At 32.4% G+C, this 27,041-nt stretch overlaps 4 protein-coding genes across 7 annotated transcripts; 2 read left to right on the top strand and 2 right to left on the bottom strand.

The window, feature by feature from the left end:
- Peng (Pumilio and CPL domain-containing protein penguin) lies at nt 1–2,563 on the top strand. 2 transcript variants are annotated; one of them, XM_076392901.1, is made up of 2 exons: nt 1–203; nt 489–2,563. In XM_076392901.1, the coding sequence occupies exon 2, from the start codon at nt 495–497 to the stop codon at nt 2,382–2,384; it is 1,890 nt and encodes a 629-aa protein (XP_076249016.1). In that variant the 5' UTR covers nt 1–203; nt 489–494; the 3' UTR covers nt 2,385–2,563. The 2 variants fall into 2 exon arrangements, with proteins under 2 accessions (XP_076249016.1, XP_076249017.1); XM_076392902.1 differs by having other exon boundaries at nt 1–221.
- Nucleotides 2,564–2,742: 179 nt separating this feature from the next.
- On the bottom strand, nt 2,743–11,579 carry LOC143180161 (proteasome adapter and scaffold protein ECM29). Of its 3 annotated transcripts, none has more exons than XM_076379815.1 (28): nt 11,239–11,579; nt 10,340–10,587; nt 10,143–10,261; nt 9,912–10,061; nt 9,614–9,850; nt 9,329–9,524; nt 9,177–9,262; nt 8,883–9,072; nt 8,650–8,795; nt 8,260–8,566; nt 7,977–8,163; nt 7,550–7,900; nt 7,313–7,488; nt 7,137–7,238; nt 6,868–7,074; nt 6,683–6,797; nt 6,417–6,600; nt 5,865–6,153; nt 5,553–5,786; nt 5,132–5,476; nt 4,900–5,056; nt 4,654–4,809; nt 4,454–4,585; nt 4,076–4,385; nt 3,820–4,003; nt 3,614–3,746; nt 3,323–3,532; nt 2,743–3,252 (listed from the first exon to the last, which is right to left on the bottom strand). In XM_076379815.1, exons 1-28 carry the CDS (start codon nt 11,261–11,263, stop codon nt 3,053–3,055), a joined length of 5,376 nt encoding a protein of 1,791 aa, XP_076235930.1. In that variant the 5' UTR covers nt 11,264–11,579; the 3' UTR covers nt 2,743–3,052. The 3 variants fall into 3 exon arrangements, with proteins under 3 accessions (XP_076235930.1, XP_076235856.1, XP_076236014.1); XM_076379741.1 differs by lacking the exon at nt 11,239–11,579 and adding an exon at nt 10,685–10,779; XM_076379899.1 differs by lacking the exon at nt 11,239–11,579 and adding an exon at nt 10,685–10,779 and having other exon boundaries at nt 3,614–3,740.
- A 678-nt stretch (nt 11,580–12,257) lies between these two features.
- Nucleotides 12,258–22,345, top strand: LOC143180328 (glycogen debranching enzyme). Its single transcript, XM_076380023.1, has 26 exons — nt 12,258–12,531; nt 13,181–13,450; nt 14,367–14,490; nt 14,575–14,764; nt 14,827–15,034; nt 15,117–15,251; nt 15,338–15,556; nt 15,639–15,874; nt 15,957–16,169; nt 16,244–16,438; nt 16,514–16,643; nt 16,720–16,843; nt 16,932–17,197; nt 17,274–17,432; nt 17,496–17,704; nt 17,778–17,981; nt 18,059–18,291; nt 18,360–18,449; nt 18,529–18,706; nt 18,770–19,126; nt 19,201–19,348; nt 19,414–19,777; nt 19,951–20,159; nt 20,246–20,431; nt 20,517–20,753; nt 20,845–22,345. Exons 2-26 carry the CDS (start codon nt 13,328–13,330, stop codon nt 20,908–20,910), a joined length of 4,803 nt encoding a protein of 1,600 aa, XP_076236138.1. The 5' UTR covers nt 12,258–12,531; nt 13,181–13,327; the 3' UTR covers nt 20,911–22,345.
- Nucleotides 22,346–23,542: 1,197 nt separating this feature from the next.
- Nucleotides 23,543–26,975, bottom strand: LOC143179722 (LMBR1 domain-containing protein 2 homolog). The gene is made up of 10 exons (XM_076379047.1): nt 26,802–26,975; nt 26,379–26,719; nt 26,107–26,317; nt 25,859–26,035; nt 25,604–25,781; nt 25,355–25,536; nt 25,039–25,278; nt 24,763–24,964; nt 24,576–24,695; nt 23,543–24,497 (listed from the first exon to the last, which is right to left on the bottom strand). Exons 1-10 carry the CDS (start codon nt 26,973–26,975, stop codon nt 24,253–24,255), a joined length of 2,070 nt encoding a protein of 689 aa, XP_076235162.1. The 3' UTR covers nt 23,543–24,252.
- Nucleotides 26,976–27,041: the final 66 nt, after the last annotated feature.

Genomic DNA, 27,041 nt, shown 5'->3' with positions numbered 1-27,041 from the left:
TCACCGCATAAATGGAGCAAAATTTTGAAACATTTTATGGCAATCAAGCGGTAGAATTTTAAATATGTTACAAACGAAGTTCTTACAGTTTATTTCAATTTTTCTACCTGCTCAAGTATAATTAGTACGTTCTGTTAATTAACGCTTTTGTGTTAACGAAATATATTTCTAAACGAAGGGATTCACTTGTGGATTTGTGTTGGGTACGTGCACGTGTAGAAGTCAGTGTTATTATTAGTATTTATTTAATGAAATTTCAGTTTTGTGCATAAGTTTTCTCTGTTTTTAACTTAATATTATATATTTATACAAGTTTCTGTGAGTTAAAGCATCGAGTAGTTATTACAGTTAGTTTTAAGTTAGGTTAGTAATATAGGTTATGCATATAATTAACACTAAGAAGTCGAAGATAGAATAACAAAGTGTCTACAGATGTTTAAACTTCAGTTCTTTTCAGTAGAAGTTAATTGTACTTTACTTCTTTTCAGGCAAAAATGGCGAAACTAAAGGTAAAGTCTGACGCTAAAAATAAAGTAAAGAAAGAGAAGAAATCTACAAATGATGACGCTAATGATACAAGTAATGACGCTGGGAATACAGAGGATGTAACAATGAAGACCAAAAAAGAGAAAAAGGGAAAATATGAAAAGGTGACAACAAATGTTAGCAAAGAAAATTATAAAAAAGATAAACATAGTAAAGATGCAAAGGGAAAAGGCAAGACACTGCATAAAAACTTCACACAAGGAAATTCTACAGAAAAACCTGATTGGGTTCAACTTAAAAAAGAAAAGAAGGAACTCAAAGAAAAGTATAAAGCAAAAAAATTGAATGATATTTATGATATATCAATAATGGCAAAACAGATTGGAGAAAAGTTACGGAGATCTGACTGTACACCACTGGAACGCAAGAAATTAATCCTGAAAGCACATGATTTACTACAATCTCATTATAATAAAATTATCCTTACCCATGATATGTCTCGTATTGTTCAATGGATGGTCAAGTATTCAGATTCAGAAATACGACAGGCCATTTTCAATGAATTAAAGCCTTCACTCTTGTCTATGATTCAATCGAAATATGCAAAAAATTGTGTAAAGAATATGCTGAAATATGGAACCCAAGAAATGAAAAAGGGAATTAAATCTGCTTGTTATGGAAACATTGTAAAATTCATGAGCAGTTCTGTAACTGCACCATTGGTAGAGCTTATATATTCAACATATGCAGCAGAGATAGAGAAGATATATTTTAAACAGGAATTCTATGGTGATATGTACAAACAAGCCAAAGAAAAAGATGTCAAATCTTTATCTGATGTCTTCAAATCCGCAGAAAACATGAAATCTGCCACATTATCTGCTGTGAAAGGAAATTTAATGAGGATATTAAACAAAAAACTTTTGAATTATACACTCGTACAATGTGTTCTTTTAGAATTCTTAGAGCAATGTTCTGTTGAAGATAGAACAGAGATAATTGTTATGTGCAGAGGTTCAGCAGTAGAATTATCTCACACCAAGCCTGGTGCAAAGATTGTCACACAGTGCATATGGCATGGTACAAATAAAGACAGAAAAATCATAATGAAAACGCTAAAGGAGAATGTAAAAACTGTCTGCATGTCTGAACATGGGTATCTCATTCTGCTAGCTTTATTTGATTCAGTAGACGATACTGTACTGATGAAGAAAATTATAATATCAGAAATTGAAAAGGATCTGATGGACATAGCACTAAATGAGCATGGAAAACACGTAATTTTGTACTTAGTAGCTAGACGAAATCCTCTATATTTTCCTCCTAGTATAGTTAAATATTTAGAACAAGGAGATAATAATGAATCGAGTAAAAAACTGGCCTCCATCAGAGAGAAGGAACTTATGGATACAATTTCTAGTTCGCTTCTCGAAAACGTCGCAAAAAATACAGCAACTTGGATGTCAAATAGTTCGATTGCCATGGTAACACTGGCAATATTGAAAGTGGGCACAGGAGAACAATTAAAGCAAGCTTTCGACTCCCTTGCTAAATTTATCACAGACTCTAAAACAAAACTTAAAGAAGGAGATAGTGAACGTGATCTAGTTGATCATGGAGGTTTACACATGATGTTAAAGAAACTTATACAGAACGATAAATTATTACATGTAAAAGAGAACATCACTTTTGGAGAAATATTAGTAAATCATTTAACAATAAAGACTATAAAAAAATGGATAGAATATAACAGAGGATGTTTTCTATTGGTTCTATTACTAGAAAATGAATCACAATTAGTTGTAGATACTCTACGTGATAAATTAAGAGAAATGAAAGATAGTTTAAAATCTAAATCGACTTCAGGAGCTACAATTTTACTAAAAAAATTGAATTAAATATCCTTCTAGCAAACTAAAAACTTCTTCAAAGCAATTTGAAGAAGTTGAAATATAATACGAGAACATAACATTAATTAATCCACTGTATTTTTATTTGTAATATAAGTAATTATAATTTAATCAGTGAAACTCTAAGATCAAGACTACTTTTGTTTAATTCCATCATTTGTTGTATGTATATAAATAACTGCTTATGTAAAAATGATACATAATACGTAATCATAGTCGTTATTCGTGTACTAAACATTATTCTACTTACCTATAAGTAAGCGTAAATATGCTAAAAAGTTTTAAAAACAGCTCCTTAAATAAATCCATTTTTTAATATTATTAAAAATGAGAATATTTATGACCTTCATAATTTGTATATTATATTATTCGCGCAGAATTCACAAGGAAACAAACGTTTGTCTAAACATAATTTTCCTATATTTTTACAATACAATGTAAAAAAATAGGAAATCATCAGAAGTACTAATAGTATAGTTACATGTAAATTATATATTAGTAGATATTACATGATTATTACTAATGACGCTAATTACAAAGTATCTTTAAATGAACGAATATTAGTCGATATTACATTTTTGCATCATTATTCCGAAGTGACTGAAAAGAAAATCATTAACTTAAAGATACGTAACGTCAATGTAATAGTATTATATTTATAGTTTAAATATTTCCTTAATATCCATTAGCCTGATTCGAATTTCTGGTTCGTTCTCCTTCGTTAAACGCGGCATATGTTCTTGCAATACTGTGGTTAATTGATTAAACTGTTCAGTATTTGTTGAATCACGTAATTTCTTGCCAAGAGAAAAAACTATATTTAAGGCTTCTTTCCTTATAGTGGTATATGAAATACCTGTAATAAATACATTAAATTTTTGCTCATGTTTTTTCACTTATGTTTCAGAATTTATAATCACACTTACCTATACTATGTCTCAGTATTTTATAAAATGTATTGCAAACTAAATCCAACATTTCTTTTTCTTTCGTTGACAATTCTGAACTATTTACTTTGAGCAAGGCAAGTTTGTCTACGAATAAGTTAAGTGCTGCTAACATCGATACTTGGATTGACGTTGATTGCGAAGGAAATATTGTACCGAAAGAAGTAATAAATTCTACGCAATATTTATCTAAAAAAGTAAATAGAAGTCAAAGAATAATGCAAATATTTCATTTCATCTGGAGATGTTTTTTTAATTAAATATGAATACCTTGAGTCTCTTTACAAGTTGGCCATGCTTTTCCAAGAATTTCATAAACAGTCTCGTTTAATTTCAGGATATCATTATCCCTTTTTCTCTTGTCCTCAGAGATAAAAGATTCGCTCTCATCTTTTTTCTGTAACTACGTCATACAGAACTAGTGTAAAGATATTATGAAAGAAAAGTTAATATCATTTTCAATTGATAATACATACTGTTCTCCAAATTTCTTGAGCAATGTCGTAAGTTTCTACGAACTTGTCGATATCTAATTCATTCAAAACCGTACCAAATGCTTGAAGAGCTTGACGACGATATTCCAGAGCTTCTTTCTTGCTTTCTTTGTATAATGCTTGCACTATTACTGTGCACATTTCAGTCTCTTCTTTGAGAATTTCTCTGTGACGAAAATATCACGTTTTAGAAACGAAACAAAGTAGATGACCAAACAATAACAAAAAATCTACGTACTTGCTGTTGCATGCCAACGTGGCGAGAGCATTTAGCAGTCGTTCTTTTCCATCCCAAGTTCTTCCTCGTAAACCATCTGTTAACACTTTTAATAATGTACGTCTTACAGTAGGATCAATGTCACTACCTAATTTTTGGGCCAATGTATTAATTGCGTTAGCTGCTTGCACTTTTGTATTCCATGATGAAGATTCCAAAGATGATTGCAAAATTTCTGTTATCGGCTGTAAGTTTTGTTTAATTCCAGCCTCAGTTCCCGGAGTTATATCATTCCATAGCTCAGTCCATAACTCGACCAAAGCTTCATTCTCTGTTAAAATGTCATTCATAAATAGTAATATATCGAACTATGATTTAATTCCAATAGGAAATACAAACCTTGTGTCTTCTGCACGTGCATTGCAAAGAAAGTAAGAGGAATAACAATATTCGAGTAATTTTTTAATACTTCTTGATTATAATTGTTTATAGCTTGCAGAGTTTGCCCAATCGCTAGCCTAATTGAATCGTCTGAAATTTAAAATTGTATGAGATAATACTCTTCACCCAAACATTTGAAAATTACTATTAATGCACACCTCGTTCCATATACCATGTGTAGAGTGTCTTAAATAATTTGTCAAGACTCGAGTCTTTCGCTGACCCAACTATATGTCCAATGGCATTTGCATTATTCTTTCTAACGATGGAGTTACGATCCGACAAGCCATTCATCAAAGCAGATATAAGTTTGCCTATTCGATAACAATGAATAAAAATAATTTACGATCATAATTCTTTTAATAATTAATCATAAATATAACAGTAATGAATTTTTTACTTGCCACTATAAGGTTGTAACTCTCGTTTGAAATGACTACTCAGAAGAATGACAAAATGTGAACAAGTAATTTTTGTTCCGAACCCCACAGAAGATTTGATTAACTCTGTAACTTTTGGCATTAATTCCTTCAAAATATCTGCATCAATGTATTGCACACACTGCAATAGAAAATGAACAAAAAAGAAACATTAATATAGTTGAACGTTCGTGTCTGTCAGTGTTAAAAAACTTACCTTCGTTATCGTTTCAGTGGCATAATGACCTTTAGCAGCACTAGCTCTAAGATTATCGATAGCATCCCTCGTTTCTGTCGCTGCTGCACAAACGTTACTCCAATATGATAAATTAGGATTCTCTAATTCCCCGATTGTAGCCAGAAGAGCAGGGATTAAAGTGACTAGAGATGGCTTGAGCAAACTACCAGCCTTTGAAACTAACTGAGACATCGTTTGCAAAGATACTGATCTTATAGTACTCACGGTGTGAATAACACCGATATCCAATAATACAGGTAGTATTGCTCGTATAACTCCTTCGCCCTCTTTACCGTACGAAGAATCACAGTAACGAATACAAACCTAAAAAATGAATTTAATATGGAACGTCAATTTACAAACATGCTGTTTTTAAGATATCTTTTAATGCAATACATACTTTACTGAGTACTTTAGTTGTATTCGTAGCAGCTAATCGGGTGCCCTCGTGGATATCATCCATTACTCGAAAGAGTTTCTTCCATAATTCAGGCGCAAATTCCGCAAGATTAAAACGAACGTTCGTTCTTAATAGATCTGCAAGCGCATTGCAACAGCTGATACGCACTCTCCATTCATGATTATTTAAATTATCAGTTATATCATTTAATATTTCTTTATGATATTGTTCAATCTATCAACGTGCGAAACAGAATTGTAAATGTCCACTATAGATAAAGAGCCGAGAATTTGATCGAAGTCTATTACTCACGGCCTTGCTCGTCGACGGAACAATTGCATGCCAAATACTAGACATACTGTGCTGAATTTTGGGTGTTGGGTCAAACTGATATCTGTATAAACGTGGAATTATACTAGGTAAATATTTATTCAGTTCATCGTTCGCTACTTTAGCGATCGCAGCGAACCCAAATGCAGCACCTTTCTTGGATGTCCATACGGCGTTATGATTCGCCAAATGCATGAAGTAATATATTAAATCTGGCTTTTGTAGCTCTGTAGCCAGAGAACAAATTTCTCTGTATGTTGTCAAATTGCCGCTACAAGTAAAATATTATTTACATGATTAAACTAAATACACTGTTTAAACAAATTATGGCATAAAGAAATTTTGGACAAAAATTGGCCAACTTTGACTAAAGATTACTCCACAAAAAATCATTGTAGGATCATGATTTGTCTTTTAAATCTTTACTTGAAGATACTATGTCTCGATTTTAAGCTTAAATATTTCTCACTAATATGTACATATTAAATTCAGAATGTAATCGAGTTCCAATTTCTACATAGCTATTTAACTTACTTTGAGGGAGATTTTCCCAATTGGCCTTCTTCAAACAATTTTGTATCAGGAGTAACTTGTTGCACAGTTTTACGACCCTGCGTAAATTGCTGCATTATATTAGAAACCAAAGAGTCTTTTTCTTCTTTCGTACTATTTATATGTATCAAGCTGAGTCCTTTCGCTGCTATATCTTGCACTATATCTATAATTAAGGTAATACATTTCAATTACAACAAATGCTAGACTTTCCTTCTATTTTGAATAATAATTGTGACGTTACTTACCACTATCGTCAGAAAGAAAATCTATAAATGCATGATGCAACGATGGAAATCGTTCTTTAATACATTCCCTTTGGATATTATATTTTAAGAGTGCTAATAACCACACACAGACCGCCTTGTAAAAAAATATTTAAAATAAACAGAATGAACACACCACGTTTTTACAGGTACAATTATGCAAATACCTGTCTCAAGTTGGGATGTGGATCTTTGTATATCCTAAGTAATTCGTCTAAAGTATGCATTAAAAGTTCTGTACTGGTATTACTGTAAGATACTTTATATTCATTTGGTAAAGTTGTCCAAGCATCCCGTGCTTCTGGTGATGCTTGGCCCTGAACACAATGAACTAGTGCTTCTCCCATAATCAAATGAATCTCGATGTCTTTCGTCTATAAAACATATAAAACCAAATTTGTAACAACATGTGTAAATTTATTACTTTCGTAATTACCTCTTTAACTGTTGCTATTATTTTCTTCACTATTTCTGAGGTATGTGGAAAATCTTCTCCTACGCACAAATATCCTAGCGAAATCGCGGCATTTTCCTTCACCTGTAAATAGCTGAAATTTTAATTACAGTATTTACGACTTTAATTGAAGAGATAAGGATTATTACAAGACGAACCTTAGTATTGAATTTTACATTATTCACTACAGAAAATAATATTTCTACAATTGCTTTCTTATTTGGCTTATCTTCACCTCCGTCGGGTAATGGTAAACCATGGGCTTTTCCCAAAACTCCAATACTTTGAATTGCAGCATCCATCAATAAAATTGTACTATGACCAAGGAAATTACCTGCAGAAATATTTTTAAAATCAAAGGTTTGAATATTGCATATTTAAATATGTATACTTACATATCATTTTGACAACATTCACAAAAGTATCTAGATTGAAAGTACTATTCATGTCTCTCTTATTAGAAATTAATCTTCTCTCCATCATGTACGTTAAGGTCAACAGTGATCCATGCTGTGATTCCAAATTCTTCTTATTCAACAGCTCCATAATCTCAGAAATTTGAGCTTCAAAATCATTGGGGCGCAATTGAACTGTTATTAAACCGTAAATTTTCGCCGCTAACTGCCTCACGCCAGGCTTAGTAGACGTAAGTAAATTACGAATCCACGACTCTTTTTCATAAATTTTGGTTACATATTGTGGAACACAACCAACCACTTCCAACAAAGCTTGTAATGAAGTTTGATCTACATTACATGAAATATATTATTATACAGTTCTCATCTTATTATCCAATTGTTACTACGTTTCATTATAAATTACCTGCAGAAGCATGATTGAGAATTAAGATCATGTCAAGGTAACTATTCAATGTTTCTGGTTGATTTTTGTACAGATTTTCTAGATAACGAGCAATTAATGGTGTATGCTCGCAAGGATGCTGTAATTGCTCATTGCGTACGATGACATTAGCACTGTTCGCTAAGCAAATACGAAGATAAGTGATTATCTGTAATAAAGAAAGTATTATTGCTTTTTCTTTTCATTAAAAAAAGAAAAATAATTCAAGTCAAAGATGCATCGTTTCTACAATGAAATTAGTTACCTCCGTAAATGTTGTAATGGGATAAGGCAATACTTTGCTTCCCACATTCACTTTTCCACTACTGGAAGTTGGCATTCTCGTCTGCATCTTTGAATAAACGTAAATAACTAGTTTTTGAAAATCTGGTAGTAATATTTGATTATTATCCTGTTTATCGCCTTCATTTTTATGCATAGCGCTATACAGAGTCTTTGTAGCTTCTGTACTTATTTCATGTTTATTATCCCCAGATGCTAGTAACAAGAGATAGCGCGATGGTGCATCATCGGGTGGAAAGATATTTGCAGCATAATGCATAGCCACAAATCTGTTTTTAAGGGAAATAACTTATATTATAACATAAAAATATTATTTTTAAATATGTACATAATTTACTTAACGTGTACATACCTGACGCTAGATTTTGGCGATGTAATGTAATTGGACAATAAATCATTCATTAAAGCTATATTAGTTTCATCATCTTTGCTAAGTACAAATGCAGGTGTTACGGAAATCAGCGCATCTCGGACTGCTCTTCGAAGATCACCATCCGTCTGGAATACAAAACAATTGATTCAAAATAAAAAATTTTAGTAATGTACACACCTTCGCTTGTTACTATTTTAGTGTGAAATACTTGCCGTTACAAGTGTATCAAATAAATTACGTAACAAGTTTGAATCTTTATTAATCAGTGATGGGATTCTTTGCCCTAGTTGTCCAATAACAGTGTATGCCATCACTTTGTGACTGTCGTCACCTTCAGAAATTAATTTTATCATGCCATTCAAAATAACACCTGCCACACGAGTTAATGGCGTAAGGCTACACCTTAAAACATTAAAAAAAAAAAAAAAATTATACCAGCAAGGTTTTAATTTAACTCATTTGAAAATGTACATTAATGTAATTTAACTATGGGATACCAAACTTACTGTTGCACAATATTGGATGTAAATTGCAAAGCCATTGTCTTCAATTTTTGATTTGTGTTTTTTCCATAAAGCGAATCAAAAACTACCTGCAAATTAATCGAAATTATATTTCCATAAAATATAGTACAGGTATAACAAAAAGTAAAATATACCTGAATGCATGGAGGTATAATAAAACCAGCTTTAGTTACGCGACAAAGGTAATGCAACAATTTAAGACGAATTCGAGTACTCGCAGGCGTTCGTTTCAAATCTGGTTCAACTTCCTTTTGTGTAGCCAAAGCATCAGTACCCAAAAAACATGTATAAAGTGGAGCAGCTAATTGCATCGAAGACCAATCCAATGTACTGAACATTTGAAAAAAAAACGTTGGTATTTAATACACACTGATAGAAAATTTATCACAAAAGTTATATGACAGTGTCCTAAGACTTACTTAACAATCTTTTTCAGTTCCAAATCTGCCAAATTAGCTACACTAAATCTGGTGTCTGCAGCTGCTACTATCAAATGTATAAGAATATCTGAATCAGGAAAACATCCTCCGGTAAGAAATTTAACAATTCCTAATTTTGTTTGCTCCAGCTGTTCTGCCGTAGGTGGATTTACGCCTATTACACGTTTAAATGCATATTCACTCAACCCTGGTGGCTTTTCCGTTTGTCCTATCGATCTACAACAATAGCATTTTATAGTACTAAATAAAAACAATTAGAATAATTTGATAATCTTACCCATAAGGCAATAACAAAACATCAAGCATAAAACTAATTAATTGTTTTGCTACATAAGGTTTGTCTTGCAATCCGAGGAGAGATGCTCGCTTATCTGGATCCATAGGGATGTTGATATGGCTCAATGCAGGCATAATTATAAGCAGTAAACTGAAACATTTACAAACATATTTATTTGTCTTAAATTACAATTAATATCATAATTAAAAAAAAATAAGACTTTTAACAAACCTATCTTGGTGAGATAATGGCTTTCCCTCTATGGCATTTAGTATGCTTGGTACTAATTCAGCTTGTTTCTGCATTTCCATTCTAGGATATCCTAATTTTATGTATATAATCGTGAAATTCTGTAAATATATACTATAATAATAAATTTTGCTCACATAAAATATGACTTAAGTTGATATTTATTAATAGTTACATACAATTACAAACGAACTGGCAGCTGGATCTTGATATTGCAATAAAAGTGCCTCGACTGGTAACTGAACTTGGGGTCTGCTGTTTATCCGTTTATTTATATGAATTAATAACTCCATTACTTTTTTCCTAACGCCTTCCTGTGCGCTGGATAACTTAAGTAAAACCGGTGGTAAAAATTTGCAAACAGATGTCTGTAGCTGTTCATCTGTCTCTGCAGCTCCCAAACGAAAAAACACACGCTCCAACAACACTTTCATGAAACAAAAAATTAAGCACATATTAAGACACAAGTATACATATAACATAAATAAATTTACAAGTACGGAATAACCTTACAATTATACTACCTTTAACTAACTGTACTGCATAAAGAAACATATTACTGTAAGATTTGATCGTACTTCTATCAAATGATTATTAATCATCGTAAAACATATATTACATCTAAAACTTTTGTATAGCTAACATAATGATTTGTATTCTTATGATGAAAAGGCATTGTTGCCCGAATAATACAAAAGATATGAAACTTTAAATCGTGAAAAGGATGCAAACATGTCCTTCCATAATATTCATTTATCAAGTGTGGACACATTCTGCAGACAAAATAGAGAAGTACAAGTAAACTATTAAAGGCAGAGATTGTAAAGTGAAAGTTTGAATGCAAATCATAAGGAAAACAAAAAGAAAGAAACGATATATGCATTCGAAGTCGCCTTCCCCAAGACGGCTTGACAATTGATTTTCTTTCAACGCAACGATATTTCTGATACTCTCTTTATCGTCAACAATAATAGTACCATCGAACAGCCGAAAGTACAGTGCACTAATTGGCTCGTGTCATTGACATAGAGAACATTTTCGAGAGAAATAAACTGATTTTTCTTCAGGATCCACTTACTTAGCTCATCCGTAGCGGCTGCCATTTTGATATTATATGTGCGAAAGAGAAAGCGAATGATACCGGTTCTTAAATATTTCTATTCTACAGAAGTATTATTTAATTTTAATAAATGTAGACACGCAGCGTCTCTCCCAACAGTTTTATGCGTTCACTGTTATTCACGAGAATGCACCACGTTCGATTTTATTTTTCCTACGACACGTATACGCGAAGCAACAAAATTCACTATTCATTAATACGTTTTCGTTAAGTATTTTGTATACACGTAATAAAAACCTCGAATGAACATCTTTTTTAATAGCATGCAATCGTTTAGCATTCCATCGCAGTGTTGACCTGTTTGACGTAAAAATACTTATTATACGTTTCCTGTTTCCGCTAAGGTTTGCATTCAATTTTTGTTAGGCCTAATTATGTTTTATCGAGGTTCATTTACGTGTGACTCTAACCGAATAAAAAGTAGTATATTTTGGAGTTCTGTGTATACGTAAGGGCAAAACTAAAAAAAGGAGCTTCAAAAATTCTAATATACAGGGTGTCTTAGAGTTTCTCGTTCAAACCTCACTTCTGATGAGCTCTAATCATCAGTGTCTGCTTTGATACCCTGTGATTTTTATTTTTAGCGATACCTATGAACAAGTTTACATGCACTCGTGTATTGAAACAAATTTAGTGGGACACATTAGGGCAAAGAAGCGTTTAGAAAAGTTGAACGCTTCAAAACTTGTTAACAAGTAGCACAAAAGATGGAAACCTGACGTCAGAATAAAACAGCGAGCATGAATGAGTTAAAATGGCATTAGAAGTTGTACGATGAAAATGGTAAATTATTTATGCTACGTATAAAACTGCTCAGACGTATTAACAACATCAAAAACGTAAAATAATCGTAGAGGAAGGTTTTGCCGCTTTAAATGGTTAAGTACGAAGTTGCCGTGTTTGATCGTCCAATCATCGAGCTCGAATTTTGTATCAACTGCAACCTGTCGTCTGCTGCTTAGTCCCTTTAACTTGAACCATGCTTGTATTTTTCGTGACCTTCAAAGTTCTCTTCTGTTATCATAGAGGTCAAATTCGAAAGAGTCACGTCCCCAAATTTGATTAGAAAATAACCCATTGTACAGTGAGAATTAAATTAAATCTCGTTCCTCAATAGAACAGCGTTAGGGCTTGTTTTACGAATCGCTGACCTATTTGACAATATTTTGTTTACAGTTTTCTCCTGTTTGTTTCGAATGAGAGCGTAAAAGTTTTTCGTTTTGGAAAGCTTTACAGTAGCAGCGTAGTCAGGTATGAAAAACAAACGCAAGATGTTTTCTCAGGAGAAAATTGTAATATGTGTTTCTTAGGAAATCGTAACTGTTCGCGCGTTGCATGAGCCGAAAATATTAATTACGATTTTGTTCGCATTTATTAACCAATTATACATATAATAACGTATTATTGCTAAGAGCGGTCTTATATCGATGTACAGTTCGATTTCTAACAATCGTTGTTTTATTAATGGCTTTTAATCAAGTTATCTATAATCCTCGTTCACTATCATCGTAAATGTTCGTTCAGATAATTTATTATATTAATTAGTGATTCAGTTTCGATCTTTTTTATTCGTACAAGTAAATATGTAGATTATATAAGAATATTTTGCCAGAATCCCATACACAAATGCAACAGTAATTGCTTATTTTAGATGTGAATACTTTGTACTTCTGTATACATATTATGTATATTGATAAAAGTTAAATAAAGCTGTTTCCTGATACATTATCTTGTTTTAATGATAGCTGCAATAATGAGTATTAATAGCTGATGTAACTAGCTTATTATTGTTACATTTTGATAATTATCAACAAAATATAATCACTTTGTTCTATGTTAAAAGCTATTAATAATATTTTCTTTTTAATCTTTCAGTTGCTTTCTTCTGTATTTGTTGTAGGTAACAGACAAAGTGGCCTTTGCTTAAATAAAACGAAAAAAAAAAAAAAAGAAATTGATAAGAGCTGTGATAATATAAACCTAATTTAAAGAATTCGTTGCACTTAGTAACAAGTGATTTCTGCCATATGATTTATTTATTTTGAGAATGGGTTCCCTGCTTGTGATAAGTAATTTTTTTCGGAATGCAGCAAGGGCACTAATCAGGAAGCTTAGATGCATTCTTCAACAATTGTACAAATGCCACTACTTAAAATATCTTTGGTATTATGTAAGTTCAAACAGACACAACGATACATCATGAATAACCCTTTGCATTTGTATCTTTTAATTGATAAGAATACCATAATTCATTTAATTACTATTGATAACATGTTTTACTATTACAACACCCGCTTAGCACAATATTAAAGATCTAATTAAAGATCTCCTATGTCCAAAGATATTGCAAAATATGTATTTACACCAGATCTATCAAGAACTCAGTAGAACAGACTTCTGGTTCTATTCAACTAAAACTGTACATTTCCAAACTAATTAAGCCTGGGATAGTGGTGGTGTTGGAAGTAGTAATTTGTCTATTAAATCTGCTAGAATTGTATTGTGCAGTAGGTGGATAGAAACTGATAGTGATAAATGTACAATTAATATTATGTGGTAGGAAGTCTGCTTCTGTCTATACTATTACAAAGAGGTAATCCAAGCATGTAGACTGAGAATAGTGTTAAGCTTTATGCATGTTCGTGCAGCGTAACACTGCAATATAGTATTACGCTTTTTGTACGCTTGATGATTGCTTTGTGCTCATAACTTATATTAAGGGTCTTCAGGGCTAGACATTTATCCATTTACCAAGTTCCAAGTGTAAGTACTCATTTCCTAAAGAAGAACTCACCTTGTAAGAATATTGTGAATACCTGTACTGTACAATTAAAATTATTAATTAATAGTTTACAACTATATTTTAAATAGCATATTTTTCTATGTTGGTAATCTATATAGAACTGTATATGTTGTGTTGTGTTATTAAAAATTTTAGTGGTATAATTTATATTGTGTTGCAAACTAAATGTCAAAAAGTATAGACATTGACAATATACAGATGTAAAGATATACGTGTTCAAAGTAATCCCAGAATTCTGAAATTCTGTGATAATACATTACAAACTATTCCTTTGTGTTTTCAGGCATTAGTTGATAATATGACAGAGAATACGTCATCAACACAGAGTCATGACTCTGAACAAATCAGAGTTCTAACTTTAAATAATGGAGAACATCTTGATGGCATACTGTACAGATTAAAAAAAGGTATGTGAAAGATCTGTTTTATTTCTAATTATATAAGTCAGAATTTAATCATACAATATTAATGATTAATATACCTTTTAATAGGATGGGTAGTAGAATTTCGATTAGGTGCTTCTCTTCTTGGGAAGACACTTGATCTTTTCATAAATCATCCTTTGGGTGAAAATCAGAAATTTGAGAGACATACATATTATCCATTAGAATGGGTAAATGAGACAGCTAGCATATGTCTGTCTTTAGCTGGTTCATTCCATTATTATTTAACAGACTCCAAGTAAGTATCAATGTAAGGAAATATTATGAATAAGCAAATATTAACCATGTTTAATTATTTAGTTCTGAAGGTGTAAAACCCATCGCTTCTGGATACCTATTAGTAGATCCAGAACTTAAAGTTGGAGAACATGGAGAAACTCTACCATTGGATTGCATTCAATGTCAAACTGTTCTAGCAAAATGTTTGGGACCTTTCTCTACTTGGGAAAACAAACTACTAGTAGCTCGAAACTCTGGATATAATGTAATTCATTTTACACCAATTCAGGTAATATATTCAACCTACAAAATTAAATTAATTTATAGTGGTGCACAATATATACCTTATTTTTATTACATATATATTTTAGGAACTAGGATTTTCTAAATCATCTTACAGTCTTAGTGATCAATTAAAGTTAAATCCTTCTTTTAATGACAATGACAAACCGGTTACATACGATGATGTTGAAGGGCTTATTAATAAAATGCGTAATGAATGGAATGTAAGTAATACAATTTCATATAAATAGAACTTATTTCATCATAATAGTTTTTACAATTTAAAAACATATATATTTTATATTTACAGATGCTGAGTATATGCGATATTGTTTTAAATCATACAGCAAATGAAAGTTCCTTCTTAGTATCTCATCCAGAATGTACATATAATTGTGTTAATAGTCCTCATTTACGTCCTGCATATATTTTGGATGCAGCGCTTTTTGAATTAACAGTACAAGTGGCAGCTGGAGATTGGGAGTTCAAGGGTATTCCTTCTGTAGTTGAAACTGAAGAACATTTAAATGTAAAACAAATTCTATTATTATTTATACATAATAACGATGAATTTTGTTATGTTTATTGCCTATTTCTTTTTATATTTTCAGTCAATTCGTCATGCACTCCATACATATTTCTTGCCGCTCGTAAAAATACACGAATTATACATATTAGACGTTAATGAAACTATTGCTGACTTCTTAAATTTAGCACGAAATCAGATGCCTCAAGATATTACTGAAGAGATAGTAGAAGAAATCAAAGTAATTCAAGACCCACAATTTCGTAGATTAAAAGCCACTATAAATATGCAACTTGCATTACAAAAGTATAATGTATATAGGTAAATTAAATTGAATTTTTTATTAGATTTGTTTCTTTAATATTTAGCTCTCAGTGTATTGTTCATTATATTCTCATTACAGAGCTGATTGTTTCGACGAAGACACTCGATTGAAGCGTTGCGCAGAAGATTTAAGAAAGAAATTGCAAGAACTCAATGACGTAATTATTAACGAAGTACAAAATCATCTGAATGCAGCGATCGAGAATACGATTGCTGGCATAAGATATTTCAGAGTACAACCCGATGGACCACAACTTAAAGAAATTAGCGAAAGGAATCCACTTGTTCCTAGGTATTGTATTTTCACAGAAATTTTTTACTAATCTATTATTTAAATATTGTAATCATAATTTTGATGATGTGTAGATATTTCACTGACTATGGAGCACCTCAGACATTGACAGAGAGAGAAGCAACTATGTATTCAGATGCAGGATGTTATCTGATGGCTCATAATGGTTGGGTCATGAATGGTGATCCTTTGAAAAATTTTGCAGACCCTGATTCTAATGTTTATATAAGAAGAGAACTCATTGCTTGGGGTGACAGTGTAAAATTAAGGTGATGTAATTAGTCATGGAAAGTGACTACTGCATTGTAAAAACAAATATTAACAATACATGGAACTTATTTCAGATATGGTAACAAGCCAGAAGACTGTCCCTTCCTCTGGCAGCATATGACTACTTATGTCGAACAGACAGCCAAAATATTTGATGGCATTCGTTTAGACAACTGCCATTCAACGCCTATACCAGTTGCAGAGGTATGCTTAATTTACGAAAACTGCAAAATACACGTTTGACTTTGTGCTTATTATAATGTATCCTAAAATCTTTTAGTACATGCTTGACGTTGCTCGTCGGGTCCGTCCAGAATTATATGTTGTTGCAGAACTATTTACCAATTCTGATCAAAAGGATAATATATTTGTTAATCGACTTGGCATCACTTCTTTAATTCGAGGTACGTAGAATCATTATGTTAAATTGTAATAAATCTGGAAATAAATGTAATTTATTATTAAACATTTGATTTTGCATTTTCACAACAGAAGCTATGTCTGCGTGGGACAGCCACGAAGAAGGCCGATTAGTGTATCGATATGGAGGTGAACCAGTTGGAGCGTTCTTACAATCACGTAAACGACCTCTTGTACCGAGTATAGCTCATGCGCTCTTCTTAGACTTAACTCATGATAATCCTAGTCCAGTGGAAAAACGCAGTGTCTTTGATTTACTTCCAAGTGCTGCACTTGTGTCAATGGCAGCTTGTGCCAGTGGCAGTAATCGTGGTTATGATGAACTCGTCCCTCATCATGTAAATTTCAGTCTATACAATTTTTTAAATATTTATTAGTCGATACATAGTAAGCTAATTTTGCAAATCTTTTCAGATACACGTGGTAGACGAATCAAGGCAATACGCTTCTTGGACAGACGATGAATGTTTGATAGATGGCATTAAGCTTGTAGGCTGTAAAACTGGTATCATTGCAGCAAAGAAAGCATTAAATGACTTGCATTATACTCTTGGGCAACAGAAATTTTCTCAAGTATGTTATAACAAAGATTGTTAATTTTATAGAAGTAATTTACGTTAATTTAAAAAATTTTAGGTTTTTGTCGATCAAATGGACACCGATATAGTAGCTGTAACAAGACACTCTCCAACAACTCATGATAGTGTCGTCTTAGTTGCTTTTACAGCTTTTAAACATCCAGATCCAAATGCTAATGACTTAAGAAGACATGTGAAACCTTTACGAGTAGAAGGTGTAGTGGAGGAAATCATCTTAGAAGCATGTTTGTCTCATGTAGGAGTAAGGTAAGATATCCAGTATCTCTTGATAATAATTGTTCTGTATTTTAAGATAAATTCATTAATATACTGGTTTCAGTAATGGCACTTCACCTTTCCATTACCCTGAAAAATATGAACAAGACAAAGCGTACATAAATGGATTATCTGAATACGTCGTAAATATCAAGGAACACATTCAGATTTGTGATTCAGAAATAGTAGAAAAAGTTGATTCTGGAGATCCTAAGATCACTCAATTAAATCTTGTGAACTTCCAACCAGGTTCCATTATTGCTATTCGGTAATATTTCTTTACAATTTTTTATGAAAGTTTCTATATAAATATGTATATCTGACAGATATTTAATACAATTACAGTGTATCACTTCATGTCAACATAAAACCAGCTCTTGCCAAACTTCATAACACTATTTCATTAATCACATCACAAAAGACTTCTGATCTACGCGTTATTGCCTCTCGCATGGACTTGATAGACTTGAATAAAGCTTTATACAGATGTGATCAAGAGGAGCGTGACGAAACTTCAAATAGATTTGGAGTTTACGATATTCCTGGATATGGTCCTCTTGTCTACGCAGGCTTACAAGGTAATTTGCCTACTTATTTACATAATTTTCTATATACATACATTTGTCAAACAATATTTTATTTTTAGGTATCGTTTCCTTGTTGGCCGATATTCGTCCAAATAATGACTTGGGCCATCCAATGTGCATTAATCTCAGGCAGGGTAATTGGTTAATAGGCAAGTATGCTTTTCAATTTAACTTTCATTCATTACTAAATAACATAATTAAAGACAAAATATCTTAAAAAATATATAGATTACACATGGCAACGACTGAAGGAAGACGAAGGAACCAGAGCCCTTGGAGAATGGCTCGAAGAAGCTGCAGAACCATTTAAACTTATACCTCGTTACTTAGTACCTAGCTACTTCGACGTTATAATTGTAAACGTTTACATGACTTTACTCGAGCAATGCTACACCTTAATGTCAAGGTACATTACTAAATACCTATTTAGATCTTTTACATACCTACAAAATAATTTATCATCTTCCAGTTTCGTGAAGGATGGTACCACTTTTGCCAAGATCTTGTCTTTGGTTTCGATACAAGTAGGAGGTGTAGTGAGATCGTCTCCCTTGCCAGATTTGTCTCCAAATCTAGATCCTCCTAAACCAAAAGTTCAACAATATGACGGGGAAAGTGAACAACTGTGTATGACGCTATCTGCTGGCTTGCCACACTTTACGACTGGGTATATGAGAAATTGGGGCAGAGACACGTTCATTGCTTTGAGGGGATTGCTCATATTAACAGGCAGACACAGCGAAGCGAGATTTATTATCCTTGGTTATGCAGGAACTTTACGACACGGCCTTATTCCCAATCTTCTTGACAAAGGAAAAAGCGCTAGGTAAAACATGAACGTATATACTTAATAATCTATGACTACTACAAATTCTTTTATACTTTTTTAATATCTTCTAGATACAACTGTCGAGATGCTTTATGGTGGTGGCTATACACGATTCAGTGTTATATACAAGAAGTGCCAAATGGTTTGAAGATCTTAACAGATAAAGTTTCAAGACTATTCCCAACTGATGACTCTCCAGCTCTCCCCGCAGGAGAAGTGGTAAATAATCGTAAAAAACCAATTCATTGTGAACTAAATTGATGCATTTTTTAATGCATTTTCAGGATCAGCCATTGCACGATGTTATTCAAGAAGCTCTTTCAGTGCACTTCCAAGGACTTTGCTTCAGAGAAAGAAATGCTGGAAGACAGATTGACGAACATATGACTGATCGCGGTTTTAATAATCAAATCGGGGTGCACCCAGAAACTGGTTTTGTGTTTGGAGGAAATGATGCGAATTGTGGAACGTGGATGGATAAAATGGGATCCTCTGAAAAGGCTGGCAATAAAGGAAAACCTGCTACGCCGAGAGATGGTTCGGCTGTAGAAATAGTAGGACTCAGTAAGAGTATTCTCAGTTTCTTAGCTGAATTATACAAACAGAATCTTTTCCCCTATGGCAGCGTGCAAAGGAAGAATCGTGATGGTAAGAAAGAGCTTCATTTATCTAGTCCCACACCATATACGAAAATATATAAAATATCAAAAGCAAAGTAGACATTACCATATTTAAAGAATGAAACAAGCTTTTCCTCAGATTTTGCATAAAAATCCACAGTATATTCATAAGTATTTCTACTACAATCTCAATTTATGTAGGAAGTGCAATAACATGGAGCTATAAACAATGGGCGGAAAAGATTTCATTGAACTTCGAGAAATACTTCTACGTCAATGAAGTACCAACAGAGGGAGAACTGAACCCAGAACTTATTCATCGTCGTGGAATTTTCAAAGACAGTCATGGAGCAACTCAAGCATGGGCTGATTATCAGTTACGACCAAATTTCCCAATTGCGATGGTAGCTGTGAGTATTTCTATAATTTAGTTCTTATATAATTTCAAATAATGATAGGCGTCAATTGTCATATTCAAATATTCTTTTCTGAATAGGCCCCAGAACTCTTTAATCCTCAGCACGCATGGACAGCATTGAAAAACGCTGAAAAAATTTTGTTAGGACCACTTGGAATGAAGACATTAGATCCTGCTGACTGGGCATACAATGGTTATTATGATAACTCCAATGATAGTGGAGACCCTAAGGTAGCTCATGGTTGGAATTATCATCAAGGTCCTGTAAGTACTTTCACCAACACGTGAAATAATTTATCGTGAAGAGTTTCGAGATACTAGAAGATATGATCTATTAAAATCATAACAGGAATGGGTTTGGCCAATGGGATACTTCCTTCGTGCTCAATTATATTTCGCTCCACTGGTCGGAGGAAAGGAGGAATTACGCCGTACAGTTGAATTAGTCGAAGGCATCATTTCTCGACACCTTATAGAAGCATCGACGAATCATTGGAGAGGTCTTCCAGAGCTTACCAACAAGGATGGAGAATATTGCAAAGATAGCTGTAGAACTCAAGCTTGGAGCGCTTCTGCTATACTAGAGGTTTGTATTTACATATGCTGCTGATACTTTTGAAAAAAGAAAGTTTAATCGAAGAGTCGACTATTTATATCGTACTTATATTTTATTTCAGGTTGTTTATGACTTGGATAAAGTTAAACGGGAATTACGATCGGAGGAGATTGAAAGAACGAACTGATATAATTTTGCGTGTGTTCACCACCGCCAGTTACACTTAGAACATTTGCGATTAGAGAAGGAACGTAGAATTAGACGCAAAGGGCACAATAAATTGCACCTTTCCACCACAGTTATAGGGGCACAATGCACGGAGACACACGCATATGATATTTCGCACGTAGGTGAAGGGGGATTGCCACCATGCAAATTGGTAACGACCGATGTAACTTCCGCAAGCGACGGTTTTTTCTCTATTCAAGAACCCGAGGAAAATGAAAGCGAGTTAGACATAAAACACGAATACGTATCTCCTGCTTTCATTAATACTTTAGAAGCAATCGAAACCTTGTCGAGCAATACGAATTTTTCAACGATATCTGGAAGCGAAAGTCACAAACTGGCACAACTTACGTACGGGAACGAATGCTTAAAATACTCAAATAAATCTTTACAGAAATTCAAGAACGAAACCAGTGATCAAAGTAATATAACTGTAAAAGAGAATGATGAAAAGGAAAACGAAAGTCTAAAATACTCAACGAAAATGGATCACGTTTACGAAGAAGTTAACGCGCTTGAATGTGATATAATGGATTACTATGAAAAATATAGCCCAACAACAGCAAAGACTTTGATAAATACACTATTTCTTCCACGACAGAAAATTTGCAAACAATGTGCCAATTCTCAAGAAAGCCCGGTATATTCTGACAATTTAATATATGGAAAAAGACCTTTATATGCCAGGGAAGTTCATTTGTTTCAACAGAACGACAATTTGTGCTTTAAATATGATTTAAAAAATGGCAAAGGTGGCACTATGTTATTCTCGCAGTACGATAATATTCAGGATTGCTTGTTAGTTTATAATCATTCAAAAACCAATGCCTCCAGTATATTCTATTTTTATGGCCCACCACGAGATGTTTTCGATTTAAAAACAGCATTGAAGCCAAATATTTTTTTAATGAATGGCGGTAAAAGGGACATAATTAATACAGAATTGTATCATCGCTGTGCAAGTGATTTTTATGGGAGAATATCTACTAACGGTGTAGCGCCAACTACGTTTCGTATGAACCACAATAACATTTTGAGCTCAATAAAACATGTTGGATACGATACTGATTTACAGAATTGGATGAATTATCGTAACGATGTATTTCGATCGTATAGTCTTAAGCAAGATGATGCGATTGATCATCGAGCAAATAGGTCCAGTTTATTATTGTTGGAACCACTTCTGTTAATGCCAGAATTAGCAAGCCCTCGGTATAGACATGGTAAAAATCGTATTTCACAATCAGAGCATATGAAATTGGTGAAAATAGTGATCGCCTATACCCTTTCGTTTTTTATCCTAGCGGGAATTACATTTTATATAGTTTACTTCACTTAATAAACATACGTATGATAAGCATGTGAAATAATAATAAATGATACTTCCTGGCATCGTTAAAGGAATTATTAAATTCAAATTCACACCGAATGTACAAATTTTCGTGTATTGAATACCCTATTGATTCAGAATTATTTATCTTAACAATTCATTATTTGTGCAAAACAAAATTTGGATTGTTTCAAATTGTTTACATTTTTTATCTTGAATGTTTATAGAACTGTTATTCCTTCAAATTTTTGTTATAACTTGTTGGAGATGTACTCCATTAATGTGCTTATCACTAACTATTGTACTGCCTATTATAACTATTTTAGTAATTGATTAGAATTTGTTAATATAATTTAAAGTGAAGTTTCTGTTCTGACTTCAGCATAATCGTGTAAGTTATATATATATATAAAAAATGTGTTCCTACAATTTTACTAGAAATGTAACAGTACAAAAATATACAAAAAAAATTAACATACAATAATTAAACACACATCTTGTTTATATATTTTTAATATTGTAAAGACAGGCAATGTAATTGGATAAATGTAATCTTAAAAAGCATGTTTTGAATCTAATTGAAAAAGGTTGTTAAAATTTATTACTCTCTATTTGTTAATACATTAAATATTTATTAGCAGATACCATGAATATTGCACGTATATATTAAACATATATTTTCTTAACTGTCTTCGTATCTGTACCATTACTTGCAATAAAATTGGTATACATAACATCATTATGCATAATACAGCAATTATTACTGATGTCTTCCCTTTTTAAGCTCCTTGTTTTTCTTTTCATTATGCCTACTATAGGATACAAAATAATATATAAAAAGCTACTCGCTATTTTAATAAAATATTCTACCAGTACTAAATTAAATAAAATTCCGTTTAGATCTGAAACATTGCTAAGAATATACAACGTTAAATAAATATGAATACACAAATAAATAGCTTGTTAAAAATTCATCGAAGCAACATTGAATGTTAACATTCATAACAAGGATAAATATTTCTTTTGAGATTACTATAAATATTTAAATACATAATATCCTCCATATGCAACATAATCATATAATATGTAAATTGTTTTGTACTGATGTCGTGACATTTCAATATTTTAATAAGAATAAGTACCAACTGATGTATATCTATATAATGATAGTTAATCGTTCTAAACATAATGTATGTATAAATGGCTTCTATCTTTTCAAAATGTAAATTACAAAAGTACATGTAAATATCTAAAATCATGGTTTCTTTATCTTTCTTGTTTTATTATGATTTACGCAATGTTTATTTGTCTACATTTTCAAAAATTTATACAGAATACTATACAGAGAATTTTAAATATTGCCTAAAACCGAAGGAAAGATCTAGAGAAATAGCGTTTAAAGTTTACTTGAATCTTTAATTTCTGTAATTTTGTTATAATATTTTTGACTTGTTCACTACTTTATGTTTACCTAGATATGCTACGCATACGCTGTTAAAAATATATCAAATACTGTATGAAATTTTAATAATATTTTACAATAGATTAATAGAACTATTTCTATTATCTTTCAATTCGTACACAGTTACTGTGTATATTAGCTTATCAAATGTAAAAGTTTGTCAAAAATACAAATATACAAATGTGCATAAAATAAACCAAACTCGCGACAACTTTGACGATAACGTACACGTACGTATTCTACGTATACATGCAATTTTTATTTTCCTAAGGATTTGATGATAAGCTTTAAGATAAGATACTTCAGATCAAAATATTTAATTCATGTCTCAGTTGATACTACACTAATGATACGACTTTATATGGTATTCATTTTTCTACTGCAAAATTCAATTATATTCACAACCATTGCTTTAAAAAACAAAGCTCTATTATTTACTAAAAGTACATAGCTTACTTGTTCGGTAATCCATTGCTGTGATGAAAACTAAACACTATTATAGATTTTCATTAAATATCATCAAATAATCCTCTCGGCGGAGGTCCTACACGATTTGTATTTGTAGTGAATGTTCTTACATTATCTACGCGTTCTTCATAAAAATCATCTACCTGATAATCCCTATCATAAGTATTATTTGCACCATAGCTATTGGCACTTGACGTCATGCCAATATAATAATCAGCAGGATCAAAGTCACGTAATAAACCAGCTCTAGCTGATTCTACTGACTCGTCCCGCTTCAGAGGTCGCACTGTAATGTATGAGACTTAATTAATCACACATTCATGAGCACAGAGATTTTTACTATCCCATAATGAATGCTATGAACCTGTATCAGCGTTTTGCCGAGATGCTCTATAGCAAGTCGCACTTGTAGAGCTGCTGAATCTTTCTTGGAATTCACGTCTTCTACACATTGAGTCCTCTGTTCTTTGTCGCTTGCGTCTCTCTAAACATAGAACACGTAAGTGATAAATAAATGTAACAATACAATGTTAATACAAATTTGATTTTACCTATTTGTATTAATTCTCGACCTTCTTCAACAAGATCTGTTGTGAATTCATCATCATCGAGGAATTGTTGGAAACCAAGCATAGAGAGTAATCTACTTCCTACACTAAAATATGTTGCTAAACAAAATGCCAAAATAGCCATTGGAAAGTACACATTAAATCCATCGGATATAATAGAAATAACATCCATGTGACCCATTACCTGAGTAAATAAATTACAGAATATGTAATACAGCTTGCAAAAATCTAACAGTTATTTGTTATTGACATCTTTACCTGAGTATAATGGGTTTCTAGTATGTGAGTTTTTATAATATGTGAATCCATGTGAATCAGACCCAGGAAGTTTAAACACATGGGTGGTGTAAGACGGCATAACATCATACCACTGAATATTAAACTATATTCATTAGTTTGATGATGTGGTGCCAGATAGTACAAATTCAAGACACGAATTTTTAAAACAGTTGAATAAGCGCAATAACAGAGGTATGCAATTATAAGCATAGACAATAACTGGAAAAAAATATTTCGACTCTCAAGTAAACAGAAAGAGTGTTCATTAATATTAAATAAGATCATACATTCTCACCTCGATTGTAAAATAATCGTAATTGTTCTTAGCTAAATTTACAAACTGGGCAAACAATGACAATACAGGAGATTTATTAAAAAATGTTACTTCTGACCATACAACAGCTACTGAAAGACAGCCAGCAAGAACAGCTGCTACCTTCTGAACATAACTTTTTATAATGCATTTCCAATACCATTCTGAAAATTTTTAATAAGTAACAGACAAATCTATATTCTTTTACATCCATTAAGACTCGATACTTACCAATAACTGGGTTGTACACAACACGGAGAGGAAATGAATGATGTACAGGGAACATAGGTTTAAATCTTCTATCATGACTCACTTGATTCTTTGCTATATCTTCTAAATCAATTATTTTATCAACCAAAATTCCCCACTGAGTTTCTATACGTTGCAAAGTTTGCAATGCTTTTATTGTCTAAATAAAAAAAAAAATAAATTATTATTCACACAAATATTTATCTAACAAGTTAGTGTGCCTCATTAATAACAAACTTGTCTGTGTAGACGGATTAAAGATTTTTCAGATGGTGTATCAGTTGGTGTATCATCTGGTAACTGTCTTCTATTCATCCTGTCTCTCAGTTCTGCAGGAATTTTTTGAAAAATTGTCTCCAAGTTACAATGAGAAGGATGTCCTGGCCTAATAGATACTGTAGCAGCTTGCAAAGACTAAATAACAAAGTTCTTATTAAATAAAATAGAAATACTTTCCATAGACAACTTGCACAAAGTATTATTACCTCAAGTATATCGTCTACTGTTTCTTCTGCTTCACATTTGTCTAAACTTAACTTAGCAACTTTAAAGTAGCTGTAGTTTAAGGTATACCCAGGTTTGCTAGCATTCCATAATCCACGGGGAACTTCTACAAGTGCATATCCAAGCAGTAATACCAACAGAAACAGACCCCACGTATTTGATGCTGATGATGCTATAGCTTTTAGCTTCTGACTATAAAATGTATGAAATATAAGATAAATTGATATAATTCAACTTACTAACATATACTTACCCATCAAGATCTAATCCAGGCTTTAATGCTATGTATATTAAAAGAATGCCACATATGAACAAATAACTCCCATAATATATAGCATTATCGATTAAAGCAGACTTCAATTTTCCTTGAACAGTGAAATCTCCTGCTTTGATATAAGACTGCATAAGCGGGAGTATTAACCACGTTAAGCATTGTGAAGTCCAATATACAATTCTCCACAAATTTGGAAATACATATTCTGGTACATTAGGCCAAGGTTCCTCGCACATATGAAAGGGTATTGCTGTGGTGCCATCAGAGTTTACCTTACTGGTATTATGAATATTTTGCTCATTACATTGTCTGAAAAGAGTCTGCAAGAAAATATATTGATTATTGACTTATGTATCATGTATTGTTTCATACAATACCACTTATTTGTTTGTATTTACTTACAGATGAAACATCTAGAGGTAATATAAATATTATTAATAGTGAAAAGTACCATGCTATGAGCACAGAGATTGTAACAATGATATGATGTCGATAAATATTCCCATATTTATACAACAATGTTGCAGTAAGACAAAAGGCTACTACAATCTGTGTCAAGAAGGCTCCAAGAATCATTTTGGTTGTCTTTAATCTTATTGCACAACTTTTGAGACTATTACATGTCTTTCTATCAATTTTTAC

Source organism: Calliopsis andreniformis, chromosome 1 (genome assembly GCF_051401765.1).
Source record: "Calliopsis andreniformis isolate RMS-2024a chromosome 1, iyCalAndr_principal, whole genome shotgun sequence".
NCBI lineage: Eukaryota > Metazoa > Arthropoda > Insecta > Hymenoptera > Andrenidae > Calliopsis > Calliopsis andreniformis.
This window is presented reverse-complemented; position numbering and strand designations above follow the sequence as displayed.

Excerpts from the sequence above, each read along its gene's own strand:
- LOC143179722 (XM_076379047.1), bottom strand. The coding sequence starts at position 26,975 with ATGATTCTTGGAGCCTTCTTGACACAGATTGTAGTAGCCTTTTGTCTT. Across the intron at positions 26,720-26,801 it reads TACCTCTAGATGTTTCATCT|ACTCTTTTCAGACAATGTAA; the intron begins GTAAGTAAATAC and ends ATTTTCTTGCAG. Across the intron at positions 25,782-25,858 it reads TAATCCGTCTACACAGACAA|ACAATAAAAGCATTGCAAAC; the intron begins GTTTGTTATTAA and ends TTTTTTATTTAG.
- LOC143180161 (XM_076379741.1), bottom strand. The coding sequence starts at position 10,715 with ATGTTTCTTTATGCAGTACAGTTAGTTAAAG. Across the intron at positions 9,851-9,911 it reads GTTTTGTTATTGCCTTATGG|ATCGATAGGACAAACGGAAA; the intron begins GTAAGATTATCA and ends CTATTGTTGTAG. Across the intron at positions 7,075-7,136 it reads TAATAGCAACAGTTAAAGAG|ACGAAAGACATCGAGATTCA; the intron begins GTAATTACGAAA and ends TATGTTTTATAG.
- LOC143180328 (XM_076380023.1), top strand. The coding sequence starts at position 13,328 with ATGGGTTCCCTGCTTGTGATAAGTAATTTTTTTCGGAATGCAGCAAGG. Across the intron at positions 16,439-16,513 it reads GGTGACAGTGTAAAATTAAG|ATATGGTAACAAGCCAGAAG; the intron begins GTGATGTAATTA and ends AACTTATTTCAG. Across the intron at positions 16,644-16,719 it reads CGCCTATACCAGTTGCAGAG|TACATGCTTGACGTTGCTCG; the intron begins GTATGCTTAATT and ends AAAATCTTTTAG.
- Peng (XM_076392901.1), top strand. The coding sequence starts at position 495 with ATGGCGAAACTAAAGGTAAAGTCTGACGCTAAAAATAAAGTAAAGAAA.